The following is a 26,765-nucleotide window of genomic DNA, read 5'->3' as shown; positions in this document are numbered from 1 at the left end:
ATCAGATAACAACCCCACTGTGTGAACTCCTCCTCCTCCTCCTCCTCCTCCTCCTCCACAGATAAACAGCAAAAGGGCTCCTTCTATATAAACGGCTACACTGCACAGCTGGTGCCCAACATCAGGAAAGACTCCAAGAAAAACAGCTGCTTCGAGCTCTTTGCGCCCGGACGACGGCCTTTCCAGGTCTGTGTTCGCACATTCACCAAAAATAAAAGCACGGGTCCAGTAATTCAAGTAGAGGACGATGGTTTAATAGATGTTATTGTAGGAAATGGGTCTTTACTTTTAAACGAGCCTTTTCTCCTCCGGTGGTAATCTTTTAAATTAAAACTCGAGCAGCAGTGAAACACTAAAGGTGCTGTGTGTTTGATTTAATTAGGAAACAACACAACATAACACACAGTGGGTCCAGCAGGGAGCACTTCAGTTCATTTTAATGGATTAGATCAGAAAAAATGATGAATCCATCAGTAGATCAATGCAGAAACGAGCTGTCGGCTGAGTGAGAGTCGTCTGCATCGGTTCATTTATTTAATATATTTGTAATTTAGTCTTTCTGCACAAAACAAGATGTTTGAATTTTCATGTTAAACAAAAATTATAAACGAGAATGACTCTCAGTTTAAATAAATATCTGCAATATATTGATTTCTCACTCAGATATTTGCATTAGCTTTAGTATCAGTCCAGCTTTGCTCTAAATCCCTTTAATACACACGTCCATACGTCACGTTGGCAGCATTAAAGCCCGAGTATGAAGCTGCTTTCTGAACCACTGCGACTTTATACGTCTCACTTAAATATTTTAAAAGCAGATCGTATCATTCAGTTCCTATCTCTCCACGTCTTTTTCTTAGTCGGCTGAAAAACAGATTTCACTCTGAGCCTCTTAAGGAGAAAAAAAATCAGCACTTTCTTTTTTCAAATTTCCGTCTGAACGCGGCCGGAGATGTGATGATAATTGCAGGATTATTGTTCCTCCAGTTCACTGCCAGCAGCCCCCAGGAGGCCAGAGAGTGGGTGGACCAGATCAATTTTGTGCTCCGAGGTAAGACGGTGTCTCTTTTGCTCCAACATGTGTGTGTCTGTAGGTTTTCTCTGTTTTATTTTTTTATTATTTGAATCAAAGGTTTGTAGATTTAGACCAAGATGGAGGACGTTGTTGTGTGTTGAGTAGATTCATTTCTGGCCCTATAGAGAAAATTGAGTTTTTTTTAAAAGTCATATACTGTAGGTTAATAGGAAAATACATTTAAAGCAGAATAAAGCTTCTTCTTTTTTCTTTTTTTTTTTCTACCAAACTTTGCTGGTGTGTGTTTGAGGGGCAGAAAGGTCAGAAATGAAAGGAAACGCTTCATCATCTCCGACTCCCGACAGAACAACCACCCAATCCGTCAGCAGCTGCACAGTCCTGATTCTCCTCATCCCACATGTCACCCACCATGTCATGTAGCTGCAGCCTCCCCCTCCTCCCCCTCTCCTCCTCCTCCTCCTCCTCCTTCCTCCTGCCCCTCGACCACTCCTTCCTCCCCTAACCCTCCTCCCGAATTCCAGCTTACAGGAAATTGATTGGTAGATGTTCTGGTTATCCTCCAGTGACATTGATTTCTGCTCGGCCGCTGGTGTTCGGCCGACGACCTGATACCTCCGCGCTGCAGCGGTCGCCTGCAATGAGACGGCTCCTCCATCTGAGCCAGAGCGATAGAGCAAAGCAAAGCGAGCAAAGCGGCTCGAGCCTCTCGTCTACTCTAAAACGGGCTCGGGCCCGGGGGCCGCCAGGTTTGCGGGAAGTAACAGACACTCTGCAGTTTGTCTTACTACTTCCTCCTCCTCCTCCTCCTCCTCCTCCTCCCCGGTCCAGCTTTTTTACTACGACGAGAGGAGAGGAGAGGAGAGGAGAGGAGATGCAGCCTGAGACAGAACGAGCAGAACGAGCCTCAAGACTAAAGCTCTGAAATCTGCACTTTGATTTGTTCATTTTAGAAAATTCTGTTTTTTTTTATTTTGTTTTGCATTTTACCTTCATTAGAAGAAGAGAGAAAGAGGGAGATGTGATTATCTGGTGTAAATCCTAATCACTAGGAGTCGACTGGTAAACAGAGGAACAGTGACCTTTACATCTCACATGTGGATCTTGAATTTGCGTTTTATTTATTTATTTATTTATTTATTTTTACCAGTTAATCCATGAACTCATCCTCCTGTTTTCTGCTCTTTATCCAGATGATCAAATAAAAGATATTATAGAGAATTAGTAGGGGGCACTGAAGTGAAAAATATGATATTGTCGTTTCTTTTTACTGTCTACTGTTTTTCACTGACGACTTTCAATAAAACAGACATTACAGCTCAGACTAAATAACATTAAAAAGATGTAAAAAGTCTAAAATGATCATCTGAGTTATTTTATTTAGAGAGAAAAACTCCACAAGAACAAACATTTTGTGGTTTTTACTTCTCAGATGTGTTTTATATACAAACTGACAGATTTTTAGGATTGAAACATAACATGTATGTATATATATATGTGTGTGTGTGTATATATACAGTATATATTATATATATATACACATATAAGAGTCATTACGTGCAGCCTGAGTCGCAGCCTGCACTGTTTGCTGCTGCTGCTGCTGCACGTGTCCCACCCTGTTGTGCCGTCAGGAAGCAGTGAACATTTCTCTTACTTTACCCTTTAATCCGCGTGAGTGTGTGTGTGCCTGTGTGTGTGCCTGTGTGTGTGTGTGTGTGCCTGTGTGAGTGTGTGTGTGTGTGTGTGCGTGCCTGTGTGTGTGTGTGTGTGTGTGTGTTTGTGCCACGCTGAGATCCTAACGCCGCCCGTCACCTCTTCCCTCTCTCTCTCCCTGATAGATCTCAGCTCCAACCTCATCCCCTTCGACGACGACGAGGAGGAGGACGAGGAGGAGACCTATGATGACATCGAGGGGCTGACGGGGGGGATGGGGGGCACGGGGGCCCCCCTCCCACCGGGGCCCGCCGCCGCCATCGCTGCCGCCATCACCGCCGCCGCCCCGGCCCCTCAGAGCCACAAACCACCAGGAGGAATGGAGTCGGGGGAGGAGGACGAGGACGAGGATATCTACGAGGTGCTGCCAGGTACGAGCAGGAAGTGGTGACCTCACATGCAGCAGCAGCCCCCGCCCACACACACACACACACGCACACACACACACAGGCACACACACACACACACACACACACACACACACACACACACACACACACACACACACACACACACACACACACACACACACACACACACACACACACACACACACTCATTTCAGCCCTTGGGGAATTTTTGCTGTGAAGTTCCCAGGTGTCTCCAGCTCCACCACACTAAGGGCTCCCTGTCTCCCCCCAGATCAATCAGATTCAAATTTCTAACACTTCTTATGTTAAATATTCAAATTTGTAATGTTTTCTTTATTTCTTTAAATTGTTTTTTAGCTCATTACACCTTTACCAGGTTATTATTATTATCCACTAAAGGTCATTCCAACCAAATCTGTTATGTAACATTTGCAACACACTTAAGTGTTACTAACTCAATATGAAACTTCAAGAAGGGAAATTGAAATATTATAAGTAGTGGTTCAACGCAAGAGGTCTGTGGATCGATCGATAAAAAAGGAAAGAAGATGTGTGTGTAGTGTGGGAACACGTAGGCCGCCGCTCCAGCCAAATAAACAGGCAATTAAAAAAAAACTTGTGCATAACAACAACGCACAATGTTAATTTGCGTCATTGAGGAAGTCACACGTTCGAACGTCAGTTTCCACCTTTGAATGTTCTCATTTTTTAAAATAATTGGAGTTCTGTTTGAATAGTGAAGTTCCTTCTGACAGCCCTAAACCACACCCACTGACCCATCGCTCTCTTTAAATCCACCAACACTAATGAGCCTGTCGCTCGGCCCCCTCACACTGACTGGAGATTAGAGCTGCAAGAATTAATTGATTAATCGAACAATAATCGATTATTAAATTAATTATCAACTATTTTGATATTGAATAATCGGTTTGAGTAGTTTTTAAAGAAAAAAAGTCCAATTGCTCTGATTTCAGCTTCTTACATAGAAGCCATATTTCTGGTTTCTTTGTTCCTTTATGACAATAAACTGAGTCTCTCTTTGGTGAGGATGTCATCTTGTGGTTTGGGAAACACTGATTGACATTTTTTAACATTTTATTGACCAGACAACTAATCGATTAATCATTTAGATAATCAACAGATGAATCGATAATAAAAGTAATGTTTAGTTGCAGCCGTACTGGAGATCAGCTCCTCATCCCTCTGAGCAGCAGCAGCAGCAGCAGCAGAGACACAGCGATGTTGTTGAAATCAGCGAGAGCCGCGTGCGTCCCCGTCCGAATGCTCAGTCATAGAACGTCCAATTAGCTAATGTTGCCAGGCAACAAATAGCCCCACAATTCAATCCCACTAAGCAGAGTTTTTGGGGCTAAAATTGCCTAGCAACAGCAAATTTAGTAGAAAGGAAGTCAAAACTGCATCTCTCAGGGCTTAAAATAGTGTCTGGGGCTCTTAATGTCACATCTTTAATAGAAATTAGAGTTTGATGGAGAGCGTGGAGTGTGTGAGTCTGAGACAGTCCCATGTGTCAGGGCGGCTACAGGATCCCGAGAAGGACAAAAGGGGTGATCCGATCTTCTCGGGGGCCGTCGTCCATCACTCTTTCTATTAAATAAGATACATCAAGATTCTGTTTCACTCACTGAGTACATTACCTTTGCCAAAATCACTGGTGAGAGGGAGATCAGTCTTCAGACTGTCACGCCGGCGTTCAAAGCCATCTGGGAAGAGGTACAGACCCTGACCACAGATGGCATATCGAATGACGGGCTCTTTCGTTCACTTTCTCACCCCTTCACTTATCAATCATCCTGCACCTCTCTGTGCTCACTCCCAGCCCCTGGACAGTGATTAGACTCTGTTAAACTGTCAGAAGAGCCGCAGTTATTTTCACTGATTGTTTGTTTTTTGCAGAATCTTCCTCTACTCGACAAAACAGAAATATATTTTATCCTGTTCGTTTGTTCATTTGAGATTACTTTGCACAAGTTTCCACCCAAGTTTAAGTTCATTTTTGTAAAGTTTTTATCGTCAAACATCTGGAGAATACAAAACGATGCATTCAACAACCAAACAAGAGACGAGAAGAGAAGTGAAGCTTCATTCTTTTTCTCTGCCAGAGCAAAAAAAAAACCTCCCCAAACACGGCTCAGTCTGAGGCAGAGAGCAGCGTCGGTGGCGTTGGCTCTGGAGTTGATGACTGATTTTATTGACTGGAAAATTAAATCACTTTGATATAGAAACCGTTGGCCCATAGCGGCGGCGGCCTCACGCCTGAAGGATGCTCCTCTAGTCTGTACAGCAGCTGAGGAGCAGCAGCCAGGGACTAAATGTCTGATAAAAACCAAAAAAATGAAAATGATTTTGAATAGAAAATAAATATGAATCATTTTGTTCAGCAACTGGAGACAAAAACGTCTCACGTACAAGACACGAGAAACTTTCTGCAGCCAGACACATGGTCACAGATATACATGTGGTGGATATACAGTGTGTGTGTCGTTGTGTGTGTGTGTGTCGTTGTGTGTGTGTGTGTGTGTGTGTGTGTGGTGCCTCCTGCTCTTCCTGGAAGCAGAGGCGCAGGTTTGTGCTGGAAGCTGGATAGTGTTGCTGGGCGGCTGTCAGCCTGCTGCTGCTGCTCAGGATGGATGTGGGAGACAGAGGGCAGCGGGCGTATCACCGTGTCACCTCTCAGACCACCACAGGCCACGCCCCCTCAGCCCAGCACACGTCCGCCTGCATCATGTGCCTTAAACACGGCCTCTATTTATTTAAATGTATGCATATAAAAACAAAACAATGCACTAAAGACAAAAAACACAACAACCAAGGAACAATTTGTGTCTCGGCAAAAACATGCAAACCCAATTCAAGAGAAAATACACCAACAGGGGACAGGAGACTCCACAAAGCAACAAAAACTGACACAACTTCTCACGACTTCATCTGTCTGTCCGTCCAAAATGGGAGATAACAGAGGCCCACAAAACCAAAAACAAGTCAATTTCTACATAAAGTTTTGCAGTTCTCTGTTCCATTAAATAAACTTTCTTTAGTCTCTCTCGCCATTGTTAAAAGGGTGGGAGGGAGAGGTATCATTTTCCTTCCCACAAGTAGGAGAAACTGTGATAGCTGGACTTTCCTCTTCCCCTGGGGTCAAATGTACAGTATACTGTATACTGTAATGGGTTCAGTGATAGTTTAATTTCAAAATTCTTCTTCAACTTTTCCTGATGAATTTGAACAAATTAATCGGCATCAAGTTTGAGTTTCAGCTGCTAAAGAAAAATAAACTCCCTGCGTCACGTGGAGTCTCATTCCACTTCTTTTATTCATGTTATTCTGCACATTAGCGAAGCATGAAGAGAAATAATCATGATTTCTTTCTTATCGTGATTTAATAGAATGAAATTAACATACTTCCTGCTCAGATGTTGTGTCTCTAACATGATTTTGCTGTGTTTTCTGTGTGTAGAGGAGGATTTTGCAGAGCAGATGGACGAGAGCAGTGAGAAGAACAACAAACCAGGTCAGCAGCTCATTACAGTATCCTGCTAATAATGAGAAAATCTCCACTTTGATAGTTTCACAGCGACTTCTTTTTTGTCTAACAGAAACTTCATCGTCTTTGTTTAATTTAAATCTTCTTTTAATCCCCTCTCTCTCTCAGCCTGGTCATCAGATTACGCCAACTACTACCAGGGTTTATGGGACTGCGTGCCCGACGAACCCGACGAGCTCTGCTTCCACAGAGGAGACCTCATCTACATCGTCAGCAAGGTCAGCAACTAAACTCCTCGACAACGACAATCACAGTTTTTAAAATGAGCAGAACGAGCAGTGTAATAATTATTTAAGGGTTAAACAACATCAGCTCCAGTAATAATCACTTTGTCCTCATTTACTTGCTGATTTCTCCCCCTCAACGTTTAAATTCTCGCCGACAGATAGTAGCATCCTCTTTTCTTTTTTTGTCTCTCTCTCCCCGGGCCACCAGGGTGAAGCAGCGTCCGGGCGCTGCGTAATGGCGCTGTTGTTCATTACGGCGCCTCTATCACAGGGGTTAATTGAGCAGGCAGCCATGCGTTGATTCTTTTTTTTTTTTTTTTCCTGTTTGACATAAACTGCAGGTGAAGCAAGCCATCTCTGCATCTCAGCTCTTTTCTCTCAATCTATTTCCTCGTGTTTTATGGCCGCCGTCGTGGTCGTACTTACACGCAGGGAAAAAGCCGCCCTACTGGAAATCAATGGCTTGTAATTTGGGCACTTTCGCTCTGCGGCGTGCGGCGGCGGCGGCGGCTGCTGTCGTCGCTTATTGGTCGGTTTTTGAAAATTGAATCATCATGTTTTCTGTGTTTGGGTTAAATCATCTGCAGAGCAGTGGGAGGAAGAAATTACAGCGTTAACTTCTCCTGTTTAGTAATTATAAGGCAGAGATTGAGTAATTATGCAGCTCACCCTCGCGTTTTAACGACCGGCCCTTAGAGAAACTGAATTTTAATTATTATTTGTGATATTTTCTGTTTAGAGCAGCAGGTTTACGTTACATACGTACAGATAAGAGCAGTGTTTTTTGATTTTTAGACGGATAAACAGCAAACAAACAAAGAGCAAAGACGTATGAGTGCTGAGGTTTGAACCGCAGACACAGTGACACAGGTGAAATATGCCTCTCACACAAGATGGACTTTTAATTGAGGCTGTGTTGGCAGCGGCAGATTAATGAGATGCCAACGCTGCTCTGTCTGTGTGTTGCTGCTTGATAGGGGGAAATGTCAAAACAGCCACGGACATTTTTCACGCAAGGATGACAAAGGCTGTAGTTGTACACTTGGAGGAGGAGGAGGAGGAGGAAGGGGAGAGGAGAGGGGACCTGGCTCTGAGCTGCTGCAGATCCTTCAGTCTCAGTTTCCACTGTATGGATCAGATTACAGAGACCTTTAGAAAAAAAACAAACTTGAGTCCAGGTTGGAGGAAGAAGAAGAAGCAGCAGGTTTTTCTAGTATCTCCCACTGTTAATGACACAGATTAGTCTTGTTTTGTCAAAGCTGTGTGCTGAAGTCATAACACAGTGACAGACGGCCAGAGAGAGGACTCTAACTATCTCCTAATGGATTTAAAGTGAGGGCCCTGGTTGTAAATTATTTAAAGGTGAGGCGATCTCCCTCTCCTTCTCTCTCTCTTTCTCTCTTTTGGCTTCTGAATGTTTTGGTTTCACGTGACGCCTACGACGCCGACAACGAAACTCCCACCTGTGTCGCATTTTTACGTCTTAATAATATAACAGCGTCACGTTCCCGCTCATGAACGGCGTTATTTGGATTATGGCCTGTAATCGAGCTATTTATTTTAACGAGCCCTTAGGGAGGGAGAGGAGGAGAGGAGAGGAGGAGGGCTTCCCCCGTTGTCGTTGTCGTCTTCTCCTACACTCCTACACCACGCCGGCGTTCAGCTTTATTTTTACGGCGTTGTGGGGGGATCCCTGACCTCGATGAGTGAAATACGGGCCCTTGGCTAGAACTCAAGTCTGTCGCTTAACTGGGGACCCAGACACATGAAATGGCCGTAATAAAACCAGGGCCCATAAATTCTCTCTCTCTCTCTTTCTGTGTGTGTGTGTGTGAGGCCCCCGTGTGAGGTTTGTGTGTCTGTGTGTGTGTCTGTGCTGTTATGTCAACACTGACCATAATTACAAGGTAATAAGGACACGCTCTAAGTGCTAAATCAATGGCGCTAACAAACTGTTATTTTTAAAGCTGGGATGTGATTGACTGCTGACGCGCGGCTCGGGACGCAGCAGCAGCAGCAGCAGCAGCAGCAGCAGCAGCAGCAGCAGCAGCAGCGATGGCCAGCGGGCGCGGCGGTGTCGTATGGCTGTGAACTGAGGAGAACATGCCGATTGTACAAAAGGCCCTCATCCATCATTATTGATCCCTCACTTACTGTAAAGTGGGGGCATTTTTACTGTATTTGTGTGTGTGTTTTTTTATTTTTTTTCTTCCCTCTCCCTCCTCCCTCCTCCTCCTCCATCTTTTTCTTCTTTTTCTTCTCCCCTGTGTGTGTGTGTGTGTATGTGTGTGTGTTCACATCTGTGCATCACTGACAAAGTAAATAAATTAGAAACCTCACAACTCATATGAATCCCATTAGTTCAAGAGAATTAATCTCGTCGCGTGGCTCCTCCAACGCCGCCGGTCGTCTTAACTTGCCTTTCTGGCAGAGCTGGATGTGGATGCTCAGCGCTGATACATGAGCTACAAACACGCGCTGAAATACATCTTCTCATTTTTATTTTTTTATTTTTTTTAATTTTTTGGCGCTGTGGCATTTCATTTCTGAGGGCTTGCATTTTTCTAATGCGCATTATGGCTGCAGTGCACGCTGACATTTCAACACACACACACACAGACGCAGACACAGTAGTTTTTTTTTGCAGCATCACATCACACACTCCTCTTGGTTTTTAAACTGGAGCTGCAGCTGATCCTCTAACACACACACACACACACACATATACTCACACACACTCAGTGATTTGTTAGAGGATTTACAATGTGTTGTTGCAATATGGGATTAATTCATCACGCCGGCTAAAAGCTATTGTTTCACTCCGGCCCTGACATGTGTAATGCCGGTGTACACACGGCCCCGTCCTGCATTCTTGCCCTCTAATTTATGTATCCAGAATCAAAAGACATGGGCTCCACAGGTCAGCTGTCACATTCCTGTATTCCCACAGGCACTCATGGAGAACGGCGGGATGGAGTGGGAAGAGATTTATGGCACAAACCCGTCCAGGGTCCTTAAAACTCTGGCAAGCGCCGCTGCCACCTCTCCCTCTTTTTTTCCCCTCTCCATCGCCGCCCTGCTCACCTCTCTCTCTCCCTCTCTTTCTCTCTCTTCCTCCATCCCTTCGTCCAACCACATCGCAGAGGCGCCGGCCAATCGGCTGCGTCTCCCAAACCAGAGCATCAGCGTCGTCGTTCCTCGTCGTCAGCGTCGTCGTCACTTCACTGTTTCACATTTTTTGGAGGGGGTTGAAGTTGTTTGAACGAGAACGTGGACACCACTGACACCTTGTGGTGGTGGTGGAGTTTTATTTTATTTTCTATTAACATGACTTCTACAAACACCCACAGCTGATTTACAGCCTCGTAAACTCTACGCTGTGATTTATCTCCCCCCTGAATAAACACAAAGAAACAACACAGATTACAATTTATATTTTAAAAAAGATCAATGGGCCTCATTCAAGAACTGAATTTGTTCTTTACGAAGATTGTGGCATTCATGAATGTTTTCTTATCCAGGATTTGTTCGTAGCTAAGAACAAAAATCTACCCACACTCAAGAGTACAGTTAGGCACATTTGAGAGCTAACACTTATGCAAAATAATTGATTTTCTGCGTTTTCTTTTGTTCTGCAGTTGTATAAAATCCTATGATATGAATTAGAATCATTTTCTTATCATTTATGATGTTTTTAATGATTGTTTTAATTATTTTAGAAACAATTGTGGCCTCTTAAAAAACACTAAAGACGCTTAATTCATTCGATTTGGCAGAGTTCATGAATCTGACGTCTTAAGAAATTAACTTAAGAACGATTTAAAAGAAGGAATTTAAGAAAATTATATAGATATTGGTGAACGATAATAATAATTATTATAATAATAAGGTAAATAAACGTCGGCTGCTCTTCCACCTGTGACGGGAGGTTGGTGCCACAGGTCACAGCAGCTGAAGAAAAGGAAAAGTGGTCACAAAAAACAATCAGATGGGAAAAGTCAAGCAAGAGAGACAAAGAATAAGGAGGGAGGAGGAGGAGGAGGAGGGAGGGGGCTTTAGCTTTTATTCTTTTGTGTGAACCCTGTCCTCCCCCCTCCTCTACTCTCTCCCCTTTCTCCTTTTCTCTGTCACACACACCCATTTAAAGACCCCTGGCTGCTTTTGTGGCCATAGACACCGGGACACTATAGACAGGCAAGACATCCTATTTACCACCCGGAGTAGCAGGGGGTGAGTCTGGGGTTTGGGGTCATGCAGGAGGCAGCGGTCATCCCCCGGTCAACTACAGTAGGTCATTATTCAGCCCAAGCCAATAGCCCAGAACCGTGTCCGAGCGACCCACCCCCCGATCCATTCTCGCTTTAATTATTATAAATGAGGGGCGGCGTAAACAGCCATCATTACAGACACTCAGTGGCATACACAAATCCACTTTAAATTGCTATTAAGTTAAGGAGCGATCTGTAATCCCAGGCGTGCATTAGAAAGGAGCAAGTAGGTTTTTTCCTTTTTATTAAATCTCATCGTCCCTGAGATATTTTCAAAACGTTCTCATGCTCTGTCATGTTTCCAATTTGAAGCCAATTCGCTGATTTAATTAAAAGCCCCACTTGGAAAAAAATGGACACTAAGAAGCCATTTCCATTTCTGGTTGTGCAGAATAATCGGCCATACTTCTGAGTGGATTTTGACAAGATTTCCCCCTTTTTTTTCTGTGTGTGTGTGTGTGTAGCTCTAGATTCTCAGCTTTTCTTCCTTCCACTGTTTGATAATTATTTGTGGCGTGACACCTGTGTGTGTGTGTGTGTGTGTGTGGAGGACGGAGATGCGTTCATGTTTCTTTGTTAGCAGCGAGCGGCAGTGATGGAGGAACTGCAGACGAGCTGCTGCTGCTGCTGCTGCTGCTGCTGCTGCAGAGTCGACCAGGAGAAGGAAAAAAAAAAAAACTATAACAAGAGGAGATGCAAGTGGAAAAGGCTGCTGCTGCTGCTACAGGAGAGATGGAAAGGGAGGAATAGGAGGGAGAAGGGGAGGAGGGGGAGGAGGAGATGAGGAGGGAGGGAGATTGTAACACCCAGGCGGCGGGTTCAGCAGCAGGGCAATGAGAGACTTCCTGCGCTCCATCACGCCCAAGGCCTGCCTCAGTCAGCTGGTGGCCGAGGAGAGATGCCTCATGTGTCAGGCTTATTAGCACTCCCCCTAGTTTGTATGCATTTGGGATTGTGTGTGTGCATGTGTGTGTGTAAGAGAGAGTGTGTGTGCGTGTGCGTGTGTGTGTGTGTTTCATCAGGGATGTTTGAGAGAATCTGAGCTGAATTTTACATTTTTTACTAAAAAAGAACAGAAAAAAAAGCTGTGTTATGTTTTGTTTGATGTCGTGTTGCGCTCTGGTACACGTTGACACGACACGACTCGCCACCTCTCTTTTTTTTGTAGCCGCATCCCAACCTCGATTCACCTTCCTCCCCCACCTTCCTCCTCCTCCTCCTCCTCCTCCTCCTCTTCCTCCTCTTCGCTTCAGGCTCCGCTGGCTGTCGATCCGTCCTGCGGTCGGTGCGGCGGCGCGGTGCGTTGAGTGAGCGATGGCGCCCCATCAGAGCGCCCCGCCATTAGCCAGCCCCCTGAGTGGTAAATAAACGATCGCCCGCCACCGGTACACTGCAGGTGTTGTCATGGCAACGCGCTCTTCGTCGCAGGCAGCAGCAGCAGCCTTCAACCCTCTCTACTCCCTTCATTCAACACACACACACACACACAACCCCGGCCCCGCCCACGCTCATCCTCCCTCTCTCCCTCTCCTCCCTCGCTCCCTCACTCTCTCTCGGCGAAGGAGTCACGGGGAGGTTAACGAGTCAACGCACGGCAGCCGCCACAACACGGCGCTGTTTGCCCCCCCACTGCCCCCCCTCCCCCCCTCCTCTTCTCTCCCTGAGTGGGTTTGATCTGCATCCAGGTTGTTGCAGCAAACACCACCTCTAATGTGTGTGTGAGAGGTGACACACACACACACGCTGGTTCGTCTAAGGCGAGACACTAACGGGCAAAAACACTGTTTTTTCATGAAAATGGTAATTTCCTCCATATCCGCAACAATCGTAAAAGTACGATTTACATTAACAATCTATGGAATTTTACAGTACAAGTCTATATAATAAAGGCCGTTTTCTCAAAAAGAGTTTTTCCTCAGACTCTGAGCTAGAAATCTCCACTTCAGCAGCACTTACAGACACCAAACCTTCCAGTTTGATCCCTGTCTATATTCTGAAGGTTTTTACAGAGGGGATTGTTGATATATCATTCACAGCCTGATTTATACAACATTTTATTCCTAAAAACGTGGAGAAATTAAGATTTTTTAGGGCTGGTGACAGTATTTTCTCATTTACAGAGTGATAAAAAGAGATATCCAAAATCCCCTCTGTAAAAACTTCTGACTCTAATATGTCAACAAAATAAAACAAGAATTTTGGCAGTGGCTTTATTCATTTTTCAGATTTCGGTTCTGGAAATGTATGCAAATTAGCGCATATTTCATTAGATATTGCCTAATTTACATATTTAAACATAAAATTTGATAAAACTTGTAATACAAAAAATATTTGTCTTAATGTAAGTGATAAACTTGGGAAGTTTCATGGCGATATCTGTTATTTAATTTTTTTCCCCTATTCACCTGTAGTGTCTCCACTTAATAAGATAAAACTGGAGCTCGAGAGGAAAAAACGTCTCCACTGACTCAAATAACTCGTCCCAACATGGCCGCTCGCTGCCCCCCGACTTCAGCACCTCACTAACACACTAAAACACTTAAACACACACACACACACATACACAGTCACGCACACGCGCGTGGCAGCGAGGGGAAACAAACAGAAGGAGGAGCACATGGAGCCGTTTGCATAGTTCTGGTGGTTTGGGTGATTTGCTGAATGTCCCTATTACAGCAGGTGGACTCTGGATGAACCCGCTTCAAGTGTGAGGGAGATGGACTCTGCAACGCCTCACAGACTCCCACCGCCATTGGCGCCCGCGCTCTCGTGATGTAGCGGCAGTCGTATTAAAATGGCGGCGCTGATAATCCAAAAGACCTTTCTCTTTCTGGGGGAGAATGTGAGAGAGCGACGGCACAGATGGGCCGCGCAGATAAATAAACCTGAGTGTCAGAGCTGCTGCTGCTGCTGCTGCCACGGCCCCGAGGGAGACGGGACCGCTTCACTCCCTCTCCCTCTCTCTCGTCCGTCTGTCCCCCCCCCAAATCTCTCTCTTCCTCCTCCCTCTCGATGGGGAACCGCAGCCAGTTCAGTTCTCCTCACCCGGGCTTCTCCCTCCTCCGTCTGATGGGAGACATAAAACTACATTTAGGACGATGAGCTCAGACTCTCAGAGCAAAGAGCTGAGGACTCTCTGAGTCTTTAGGCCTCTGGACCAGGACTCGGTCCACCGTGGAGACGCTGAGTGTTTTGAATCGATCCGTCCTCATTAGCTGCGTTTCCATTGCAGGTGGTAATGGTTTGCGTTGTAATGTTAATTCTGTGAAACATAAGTTATTTCTTGAGTATAAAGAAAAATGGGCTAATGATATCTGGTTTAAACCAAAGCTCAGAACCTATTGCCAATTGAAAAATGTATATTGTTCAGAACCCGATGTGACTTTGCCATTGGATAGATCCAAGAGATCTTTATGTGCCCAGCTGAGGGCTGGATTCTCCCTCTGGCAATAGAAGTAGGCCGGTTTAACTCAGTACCTGAGGATGAAAGACTATGCACATTATGTAATTTAAATGTAATTGAGGATGAACTGCATTTTGTGTTTCATTGTCCGTTATATGACGAAGCCAGGCAGTTTTTGTTTCAGAAAATGCAAAATGTGAAACCAGAGTTGTTTTGGGTTGATGATGAGGTAAAGTTGGAATGGTTCTTCAGAAAAGAAGTCTTTACTAGAGCTACTTTTATAAAAAAAATGCCTGGTCAAAAAGAAAAAGTGAATTATTTATGTGAATTCCATGTGGTTTCTGTTTTTGTTTGGTTTTGTCTGTGCTCTGATTATTTTGTTTGGTGTCTAAATATGATGATAATGTGTCTTGTAAGCCCTTATAGGCTGGGCGCCTTAATTGGTGCACGACACGTAAATAAATATAAATTCATTCATTCATTCATTCATTCATTCATGCAGGTTTTCGGAAAATAAAAGCGATATTTCTGAAATTTCGATAAAAAGTACAATGGCTATTTGCAGATGTTTCTATTGTCAAGTCTTTTGCAAATGAGCCGTAAATCTCATTAAGTCGAGTCTCGCAACTGTATCGTTTGGTTATTCACGCTGACATGTTATTGTGTGACATCGCCTGAGTTGAATGATTGAACCTCACACGCCAACGTTTTATTAAAATAAGCCGGTTGGGTGGAAACGGTCCACGGGACGGGACGACTCAAAACAGACAGGAGAGAGCGAAGGGAAACAGAAAAACATGACCAACAGGATCAGATTTGATTAGACTTGGAGTGACGTGTAAATGTAAAAAAAAAAAAAGTGTCTCCATTACTTTTGCAAAACACTTTGATATCGGCACGTCTGGAAAAAAACCTCATGAGAGCGTAAAAATGTTTTGGCGAAACGTAGGTGTCTCCATTACTGTTTTTTATTGCAGTATTTAGGTTTTGAGTATTTCTAGGGGAAACGGAAACGCACATACTGTCTCAGCCCTGGTTCCCCTGGTGGGACGGAGAACGATCATCAGTGTCCAAACAGCTCTACGTGTGTGTGTGTGTGTGTGTGTGTGTGTCACAAAGTCCAGGGCTGAGATCCCCAAAGAGGAAACTCTAAAGATGGAGATGTGAGCACCTCCCACTGTTCCTCCCACTTTACAAATAGAGGCCCAGTTGAGGCCTTCCCCCTTTTCCTTTGTCTCCAGACTCTGTGTGTGTGTGCTGGTGGTGCTCACCTGAGTTTGCCATGCGTGTTTGACTTCATCTCATTGTAAGTAAATCTAAACTTATTTCAATGTATTAAGGTTAAGGTCAATGTCTAAGTTTCAAGTATTTTAACATGCCTAAGTTTAACGAGAATCATTTGGTTTGATGTGTTAATGGATGATGAACTTAAAAGATTGATTGATTGTATTCTAATTTAATAGTATTTCATTATATTTATCAGGCATGAATTACTTTGTTTCCTTTCTTTCTTTCTTTGTTTAGAACCATGGCACTCGGTGACACCACCCCCTCAATTTAAACGACAAAACTAATAAACAGAGATTAAATACAAGCAACTTCTGTGTCCTGGTGGTTTGTGTGGCTCCAGTCTGAACCTTCACAACAAAATTGGTCCTTCGAGCCGGAGACTGAGCCACACTCCACATGTCCACAGACTAGAGCAACTTAAAATGGCTGATTCAGCTGATTCAAAGGCTGTTGGCATTAACCCGGTTGATGGGCTGATCGCTGATGAAGCGCAGGCTTCTCCTGAATTCACGGATGAACACCAAGGTGGACAAGACATAACCCAGCCTAACATGGATAAGGCTCCCCCTGTAATGTCTCAAACATCACCTCGGCCATCCTCATCCACTCAACACATAGAGCCTGCCCTTCCACCTGAACCATCAATTCCCCCCTTGCCATCAGCATCCTACACAGTCCCTGAGAACCCACTCACAGAGCCCAGCGGCCAAGAGAGACCCAGGAGGCATAGACGCCCCCCTGACTATTACGGAGTCCATGTACTGCCACGACAAACATCTATAAAGTCCCATGGCCCACGCAGTGGTGCTTATAGTAAGACTGGCTCCAAGTCAGTTTCCAGTCTCCCCTCAGCCTCTCGAATTAGTAGGTTTTCCAGAGGCAGCAGTACTTCAGTCTTAAGTGATCTCCAAGCCAGCCTCCTTGAGGAAAAGAAGAGGAGAGATGAGCTGGAGGAGTTGAAACGACAACAAAGGGAGGATGAGGAGCTTGATACAGAATGTGCATTGATAGACAAGGAAGCCAGAGATGCTCAGCAAAGACAACAGGAAGCCCAACAGAAGAGAGAGAAAGTTGTCAGAAAGGTTGCAACAAATCGACGCATCCGCATTAAGGAACAAGAGCTTGAGGCAGCCCAGCTTGTTTCAAGTTTTATTAGAGAAAACCTCTTAGATGATCACCCTGCTCCAGCTTCTGCACCAACATCATCATCTCTTCATGACCATGTAGCTTCCACTTCCTTTTATGATCTCCCTCCCTCCAGAATATTTACTCCTGCCCCTGTAAACATGAGATATGCCGAGTCTCAAGCTGGTTCAACGCCCCCACTATCACAAATTGGCTATTCCATTGCCCCTCACATTCATCCTATGCTTCAGCCCTCGCAGCAAATCCTACCCCCTGTCCAGGTTCCCACCTCTACTGTCCAGTCATATATCCCCCCTCTGCCTGCTGACGCCATACTACCGTCCCTCTCTACCCACCATGTACCTGTAACTTTAGGCATGGTCCAAGCCCCTATTCAAATCCCATCTAGGCATGCACCTGTAGCTTTAAACTCAGTCCAAGCCCCCAATCAATCTGCATCCATGCTTGGCCCTGTGCAGCCCACCTTCGCAGGGAGTTTACCGCCTATGCAGATATCATCTCTGCCTCCACGTTCTGTGCACTCGCAACCCCCCAATGTTATGGATCTGGTCCTGGCCTCAGCCTATGGGATACCAAAGCCCTCACTCCCTGTGTTCAAGAGTGGTAGAGAAAGTGATTTTGCTCTGTTAAAAATGGCCTTAGATAACCTCCTTGACAACCACACCCATCTTACTGAGCAATTCAAATACCAGGTCCTCTTAGAACATCTTAAACACCCAGGAGCCCACAAATTGGCCAGATCTTGCATGCATGATATGAGACCATATTCTACTGCCCTTCAAGCGCTGCAGGAGAAGTATGGTCAACCAAGGCTATTAGTTCAGAGTGAGATTGGTTCAATATTGAATTCTCCTGTTATTCGTATTGGTGATGTTGAGGCCTTTGATGATTTCTCTCTCTCTATCCATGCTCTGGTGGGAATGTTGCTGACACTGGAGGGCCCTACAGGATCTGAATTAAGATGTGGCTCCCATGTGGATAAACTCCTCAGTAAACTCCCTGTACAGTACAGAGATGGATTCATTGAGCACTGTATTAACCGAGGCATTCTCACTGGACAGGCAACCAGAACTTATTCCCTCCTTGACCTCTCAACCTGGCTACAGTTGAAATCAAGGGCCAAACGCATATCAGAGAGAGCTGTGGAGTTTCACAAACAAGAAAAACAGCAGACTGGAAAACGCCAGCCCTCCAGACCAGTCTCCTCTGTCTACTTGTTGTCAACATCTGATGAGAATGGCACATCGAGAGCACACTCCAAGGAGAAGGTAACTGCCAATTCTACTATTAAACCTAAACCTTACTGCCCCTACTGTAACATTCGAGACCACTTCCTTGGCTCATGTGCAGAGTTTAAGAAACTCACAATGACCGACATTGAGAAATGGATCAGTGAGAAAGGGAGATGCACTAAATGTGGGAGAACACACAAAATGGATAAATGCACCTTGAAGAGGCCCTGTAATGTATGTAAAGAGATTCACTTAACCATTCTCCATGATCTCCATATATCTAAATCGGCCACAGTGATGTTTGCATCTTCCCCCTCTGAGCTCCTCTATGTTGACCAACCTAATCGCTCTTGTAAAGTAATGCTGAAGGTTGTGAATGTACTCATACACAACGGGGATAAAACCCTTAAAACGCACGCAGTTCTTGATGATGGCGCAGATAGGTCCATTCTGCTCCCCCAAGCTGTCCAACGTTTGGGCCTCGCCACTCAGCCTGAAACCCTCTCCCTATGCACAGTAAGACATGATATAGTGCAATTGGATGGGGCATCTGTGTCCTTTGAAATTTCCCCTCTTAACCAGCCGAATGAAAGACATGTTATTAATCAAGCTTTCACGGCAGAGAACCTTGGGCTGTCTCAACACACGTACCCCCTGAAGCAGCTACAAGAGCAATATCACCATCTCGATGGTATCCCATTACAGCCCATTGACCATGCATGTCCCCTGGTTCTCATTGGCTCAGACTATGCCCATCTAATCACGGCCACAGAGGAGATACGGATGGGGCCCCCTGGTGGTCCACTGGCAGTGCACACCCGGCTTGGATGGGCTCTCCAAGGGCCAGCTAATGTAATACAAACCCAGCCAAATGTTTCCTTTGCTCTTACCTGCTTCAAAAGTGAACTACTCAGGAATGTGGAAAGGTTGTGGCAGATTGACACCTTGCCCTATGTGAATGAGAAGACAGCCACAAGATCAAAACAGGATAAATTGGCCCTTGACCTTCTCAATTCTAAGACGGTGAGAGTAAACATAGATGGTGTAATGCGCTATGCCACTCCATTGCTTAGAGCCCCTACTATGCCTGTCCTTAGAGCTCCAAAGGAAGCTGTCCTGCCCCGTCTCTGCGCCACAGAAAGACGCCTATCCAAGGATCCCAAACTGTCTGAGAAATACCAAGAGGAACTGGATAAGCTGGTGCAGTCTGGCTATGTTTGTCAAATCCCCAGTGAACAGATAGACCAACCTGAAGAGATCTGGTATTTCCCACATCACATTGTTGAACACAACAACAAACACAGGGTTGTATTTGACTGCTCCTTTGAGTATATGGGACAAACTTTGAACAGATGTCTTCTGCCTGGTCCAACACTCGGCCCCTCCCTGCTGGGAGTTCTCCTCAGATTTCGCCTACATCCCATCGCAATCTGTGGAGATATTAAAGGTATGTTCCACCAGGTGCGCCTTTTGAATGAAGACAAGTCTTTATTGCGTTTCATATGGAGAGGGATGCAGCTGGATCAGGAGCCAAGTGTGTATGAATGGCAAGTGTTGCCCTTTGGAACAACCTGTAGTCCATGCTGCGCCATCTATGCGGTCAACAGACATGTCCAAGATCACTGTAATGGAAATGAGGAGGTTCTCCACTCTGTCCAACAATGTTTTTATGTTGATAACTGCCTCCAAAGTTTCCCATCCCCTCACCAAGCCAAGTCACTCATTGAAAAGATGCGCCCTCTGCTGGCAACTGGTGGCTTTGACATCAGACAATGGGCTAGTAATGATCCAGCTGTCATACACCATCTTCCACCAGATGCAAAGTCCAAAACAAGCGAGTTGTGGCTCTCAGGAGATGGAGACCCCAAAGAACTGACATTAGGTCTCCAATGGAACTGCCTGACAGACATGCTGAGCTACAAAACTAAATCAATCACCTACCATCAACCTACAATGAGGAATATATACAGAGTGCTGGCAAGTCAATATGATCCTCTGGGCTATCTGACTCCCTTCATAACCCGAGCAAAGATCCTGGTTCAAGACCTATGGAAACAGGAAAGAGGATGGGATAACATCATCAAAACAGAAAGCCTGTTGAAGCAATGGCAAGCATGGGAGCTGGAACTGAATAATCTCCCTGACATTCACTTCCCCCGCTGTTATCTACCCACCTGCATCAACTCGGCCACATCAGATTCCCAAATGCATGTGTTCTGCGACGCTTCAGAGCGCGTCTATGGCGCAGTCGCCTACCTTCGGGTTGAGGACAATGTTGAGAACATTCATGTCAGCTTCATCATGGCCAGGTCTCGCATAGCCCCTAAACGCCAGCTTTCCATCCCTCGTCTTGAACTGTGTGCAGCTCTAGCAGGTGCCCAGCTGGCTCATCTTCTCAGTGCTGAGCTCACTATTCCCCAACAGTCTGTGACACTCTGGACTGATTCAACAACAGTCTTGTCCTGGTTGACCTCTGACTCCTGCCGTTACAAGGTGTTTGTTGGAACCAGAATAGCCGAGATTCAGACCCTGACTGACACCAGGAGCTGGAGGTATGTTGACTCAAAGAATAACCCAGCTGATGATGTAACACGGGGTAAAACCCTCCTGGAGCTCTCTCAGCAACACAGATGGAGTCAAGGCCCCCCATTCCTCCTCTTAACTGCTGACTGCTGGCCAACCAGTCCACTTGTACCAGCTGAACCAGAACCAGTTGAGGAAATAAGGAAGTCAATGTTCTGTGGAACAATGATGTCAACTGGCATAAACCTTCCTGATTTTAAGAAGTATGGCAGCTGGGATGACTTAATAGAGGAAACAAAGACTATGCTTTATGGGGCGGCGGATCACAGTTCAAACATAGCCCAATGTTACATCGACTCAGAGAAGCACCTTCTGCAAAGAGCTCAATCAGAGTGTTTCCCCGAGGAGATAAACGCCCTTAAAGGTGAGAAATCTATTCCAAGGAATAGCAAACTACTCCCCCTGTCTCCTGAATATGACCGTGAACTCGGCCTAATCCGAGTGGGAGGCCGACTCCGAAGAGCAGAAACCCTTGACCACGACACCATTCACCCAATTGTCTTAGATCCCAGACATTATGTCACAAGACTCATTATTAAGCATTATGATGAAAAACTACTGCACCCAGGCCCTGAGCGCGTCCTGGGAGAAATGAGGCGGAGGTACTGGATTCTGCGTGGTCGTCAAGCCATTCGCCAGCATCAACATCAATGTCAAGACTGTCAGAAATGGAGAGCCAAACCAGTTATCCCCAAAATGGCCGATCTTCCTCCAGCCCGCCTTCGATTGTCAAAGCCCCCATTCTGGTCCACAGGCATGGACTGTTTTGGGCCTTTCACAGTAAAAATCGGCCGCCGCACAGAAAAAAGGTGGGGCATACTCTTTAAATGTTTAACAACACGCTGTGTACATCTTGAGCTACTTAACGGTATGGATGCAGATACATTTCTCATGGCCTTCAGAAGATTTGTCTCACGCAGGGGAAAACCCTTTGAACTCCTCTCTGATTGTGGAACAAATTTCAGAGCAGGAGAGACGGAGCTAAAAAATGCTTTCCAGGCTATGGCGTCGGATTTGAAGCAGAAACTAGCCCACACACAGGTGAGATTCCAATTCAATCCTCCATCTGCCCCCCATTTCGGTGGGAGCTGGGAACGTGAAATAAGATCAGTTAAAACAGCCCTCTATGTTGCATTGGGGAAGCAAACAACAACAGACACAGTCCTGCACACAGTACTGGTTGAAGTTGAAGGCATCCTTAATTCAAAGCCCCTTGGATACGTCTCCTCTGACCTTGCCGATCCAGATCCAGTAACACCAAATATGTTGCTCATGGGGCGGCTTGACTCCTCTCTTCCTCAGGCAATCTACTGCTCAAGTGAACTCCTTGGCCGAAGGACATGGCGGCACAGCCAGATCTTGGCAGATCGTTTCTGGACAACATTTATTCACTACTATCTCCCTACATTACAGATCAGACAAAAATGGAAGTCGGACAAGGACAACCTGGATTTAGGTCAGGTCGTACTGATTGTCGACCCTCAGTACCCTCGAGCATCATGGCCCGTAGGAAGAATAACTGAAGTGTACCCTGGACAGGACGGTAAGGTTCGCAGTGCCAGGGTCAGGATGCAGGGAAGAGAATACGTACGACCAGTTGCTAGATTGATCCCACTTCCTGGGATCACAGATTGACGGAAATGTACGTATTTGCTGCACAAATCCGGGGGCGGCTGTCACAAAGTCCAGGGCTGAGATCCCCAAAGAGGAAACTCTAAAGATGGAGATGTGAGCACCTCCCACTGTTCCTCCCACTTTACAAATAGAGGCCCAGTTGAGGCCTTCCCCCTTTTCCTTTGTCTCCAGACTCTGTGTGTGTGTGCTGGTGGTGCTCACCTGAGTTTGCCATGCGTGTTTGACTTCATCTCATTGTAAGTAAATCTAAACTTATTTCAATGTATTAAGGTTAAGGTCAATGTCTAAGTTTCAAGTATTTTAACATGCCTAAGTTTAACGAGAATCATTTGGTTTGATGTGTTAATGGATGATGAACTTAAAAGATTGATTGATTGTATTCTAATTTAATAGTATTTCATTATATTTATCAGGCATGAATTACTTTGTTTCCTTTCTTTCTTTCTTTGTTTAGAACCATGGCACTCGGTGACACCACCCCCTCAATTTAAACGACAAAACTAATAAACAGAGATTAAATACAAGCAACTTCTGTGTCCTGGTGGTTTGTGTGGCTCCAGTCTGAACCTTCACAACAGTGTGTGTGTGTGTGTGTGTGTGTGTGTGTTCACTCAGTGTGTAGCTGTGTAGTTTTACAGTGTTTTATCTCAAACAAACTGTCGAGGCCTCGTCCTCGTCTTCGTCCTCAGTGTCTCTGCTCTGGGTTAAGGTCAGAGGTCACATGATCAGGGGACCTCACTGCTGTTCGTCTAAGGCGAGACACTAACAGGCAAAAACACTGTTTTTTCGTGAAAATTGTCATTTCCTCCGTATCCGCAACAATCGTAAAAGTACGATTGACATTAACAATCTATGGAATTTTACAGTACAAGTCCATATAATAAAGGCCGTTTTCTCAAAAAGAGTTTTTCAGACTCAGACTCTGAGCTAGAAAATCTCCACTTCAGCAGCACTTACAGACACCAAACCTTCCACTTTGATCCCTTTCTATATTTTGAAGGTTTTTACAGAGGGGATTGTTGATATATCATTCAAAACCGAATTTATATAACATTTTATTCCTAAAAACAGGGCGAAATTTGATTTTTTTAGGGCTGCTGACAGTATTTTCTCATTTACGTTTAAGTGATAAAAAGAGATATCCAAATGTCTAATATGTCAACAAAATAAAACAAGAATTTTGAAAGTGGCTTCATCCATGTTTCAGATTTCAGTTCTGGAAATGTATGCAAATTAGCGCATATTTCATTAGATATTGCCTCATTTACATATTTAAACATAAAATTTGACAAAGCTTGTAATACAAAAAGTGAATAAGTGTAATAAAAAAATGTGTCTTAATGTGAGTGATACACTTGGGAGGTTTCATGGTGATATCTGTTAGTTCAAATTTTTACCCTATTCACCTGTAGTGTCTCCCTGAAATGGAAACGCACCTACTGTCTCAGCCCTGGTTCCCCTGGTGGGACGGAGAACGATCATCAGTGTCCAAACAGCTCTACATGTGTGTGTGTGTGTGTGTGTGTGTGTGTGTGTGTGTGTGTTCACTCAGTGTGTAGCTGTGTAGTTTTACAGTGTTTTATCTCAAACAAACTGTAGAGGCCTCGTCCTCGTCCTCATTGTCTCTGCTCTGGGTCAGAGGTCACATGATCAGGTGACCTCACTGCTGTGACTCCAGTTGTTTAAAACACAGAAGACGAAGATGAAGACGAGAGGTTTTATTGTTTCAGTCTGATGTCAGAGGACGGAAACATAGAAAATAGAGTCTAAACCGTCTCTATGGACCAGGAATGGACAGAAAATGTCCTGATGATGAATGTCTCAGTTCTTTAGTGACATTTAATTGATCGTTAGGAGTTCATTATTAATGTGTATCATGGTCATATGATCGGATTTCAGTGTGAACCATCGTTCTGCTTCATTATCACTCATAAAAGATATAAAACTTGATGATGTGATGTCTCCGTAGCAACACAACACTTGGGACGTGTGTGTTGACGATGCACAACAATACTGTGACACACGTTGACCTCGCCCTTATTGCGATTTTAATGACATTAGGATTAATTGTGCAGCTCTGGTTTGTATTAATTCTCAGTAACATGGGAACAGAAAATAAATATCACACTGTCTCCAGTTTAATTTATTTTGTCAAATTAAATATAAAGGAAACAACAATAACTAAAACTTTCTGAATTCGGCCTCAGAACAAAAACTTTCAGTTGAGTGATGAGAAACAACTGAGATGTTTTTATCTTTATTATCTAATTAAACATTCATGTTTTTATGTTGTTTCTCTGAACGTCTCAACATGCTCGTTTAAAACCCAAATCGATTTCCTGCGTCTGATTATTGTTTTTTGTGCAGCTGTCAGAAAACCCTGCAGCTTTTTATTCACCGTGACGTGAAACAGATAAAAACTCACTTCTATGTCGATGTTTTTTTTACACACATTCTCTGATTATTCTCCTGCTTGAAGGTGTTTTATAGTTTGTAGGAGGTTTTGTTTTTTGTTTTTTCTCCACCTGCGTCTGATGTTCAGGATTAAAAATAAAACTCCAGGTGGAAACTGATCCTGAGTCAGTTTGTTTTAATCACACTTTACAAGATGCTGTTTTATTTTCAACACTCAACACTCCCGGTTGCCTCGTTTCACGTCTTCGCCCTCGGGCTTCATGTCCCGCACTCGACTGGATTTCACTTTTCTGTGTTTTTCTCTCTCTCTCTCTCTCTCGCTGGCTGGGTGGAGTTGATATCAGAGACAACAAGAACATTTTTAATCCAGTTATTCCAGGACGAGGCCTCGTGTAATTACATCTCGGACCTTTTTGAATGGTGTTTAAAAATGTATTAAAATCAAATAAAAATGTGAGATTGGTGCTTCGTTGTTACTCCCTCCTCAGCCATTATTGTGTATTTATTTTTTATGTTTTATTCCGGTTTATTTCAGGAGTACAACATCTACGGCTGGTGGGTCGGCGAGCTGAACGGCACCGTGGGCATCGTCCCTAAGGACTTCCTGCACCCTGCTTACATCCTGTGAGCTCCAACAGGTATGCAACCACCCCAACACACACACATACACACACACACTCTCTTATCATCAGCATTATGGCCCATTACCACGGCCCCTAATACACAGAAACGGTCCCCCTGGTGCTCATCCACGCTGCCACTGAGCTATATCCAGTCGTTGACCTGCCGTTTATGGCATCTGCTGGCTGGAACAAGTACTGCATAAAACACTGAGAGGCCGCGGCAAAGGATAGATATGTGCAACTATAACAACTACAACAACAGCAGCGGCGTTATCACGAAGTCGGTTGTCGTATTTAAGAAAATGATTCTCTAATATTGTTAGATAGACACGGCTTCAATTGAAAACTGAATTATTAATGAATGTTTCTGGTTTATTTTATTTTATTTTATTTCATTTCTTTCATCCTCCTCCACAGAGCTGCTGCTGCCGTTGCTGCTGTTGACTAATCCAGATGTGAATTTCACCGACAGCTGTGTCATCGTTTCTAATTCTTTTGAAAATTATTCTCTCATAAGAAGCAGATATTGCATCGTGTGACCGTGCAGCAGCTGAACTCGTATCCACACACTATAAACCATCTGTAAACGACCTGATGTGCAAACTGGAGATTAAAAAACAAACCCAACAATAATCCGTTAGTTAGTTAGAGATCACAATATTGATAATTGATGAATGTTTATAATGTTTTGTAATATTTATGAAGAGAAAACTAAAACGATCTGTAGCTGCGATTCTCAGATTTCTTTGTAATTATGTTGGAATATTTTTGACTTTCAGAGGCTGTTAAATGTTTTAATGAGAATTTATTATATTATTACAGTAATGTAGAATTTCCTTTTTTCATTTTATGAACAAAACTTTTCAAGTGTTCACATGCAGCACAAGTAAAAAAACAAAACCCAATGCATTTATCATTCATCAATACACTGTTTAAATTACAAACATGACTATAAATGAATTGTTTTCTCTTGATCCACTTGTTTCATCACTGAGATTAAATAATAAACTCATGTTATTTAATTTAGTGTGTGTGAAATATTTTTAACTAAATGTCATCTGGATTTTAACATGAATTTTAACATAATCTTTAATTTTCCTGTTTGCTTTTTTACTTTTTCTGTTGAAGTTCAGTGTCTTAAGTTATTTAACTGCTTGATTTTCATCCACTAGGTGGCAGGATTTCATCATTAAGTCAAAATGAAAATGTGTTGGATGAAACGAATATATATATATATATCACCACAAGAAACCACAGAAAAACA

The 26,765-nt window shown here is 44.2% G+C and overlaps 1 protein-coding gene across 1 annotated transcript in view; it reads left to right on the top strand.

Moving 5' to 3' along the window:
• The window catches only part of skap1 (src kinase associated phosphoprotein 1), a 45,061-nt gene extending 18,790 nt beyond the window's left edge, over positions 1 to 26,271 (top strand). Inside the window, exons 7-13 of the mRNA XM_083993708.1 lie at positions 62 to 186; positions 988 to 1,051; positions 2,872 to 3,117; positions 6,593 to 6,646; positions 6,788 to 6,897; positions 25,414 to 25,516; positions 25,919 to 26,271. Of these exons, the coding sequence (XP_083849834.1) occupies positions 62 to 186; positions 988 to 1,051; positions 2,872 to 3,117; positions 6,593 to 6,646; positions 6,788 to 6,897; positions 25,414 to 25,506 (692 nt within the window). The 3' untranslated portion in view covers positions 25,507 to 25,516; positions 25,919 to 26,271. The remainder of the gene's footprint in view (positions 1 to 61; positions 187 to 987; positions 1,052 to 2,871; positions 3,118 to 6,592; positions 6,647 to 6,787; positions 6,898 to 25,413; positions 25,517 to 25,918) is intronic.
• Positions 26,272 to 26,765: the final 494 nt, after the last annotated feature.

The sequence above is a fragment of the Trachurus trachurus genome (assembly GCF_905171665.1).
Source record: "Trachurus trachurus genome assembly, chromosome: 19".
NCBI classification, from domain to species: domain Eukaryota; kingdom Metazoa; phylum Chordata; class Actinopteri; order Carangiformes; family Carangidae; genus Trachurus; species Trachurus trachurus.
The sequence above is the reverse complement of the archived record's forward strand: the minus strand, read 5'-3'. Positions and strand labels throughout refer to the sequence as shown.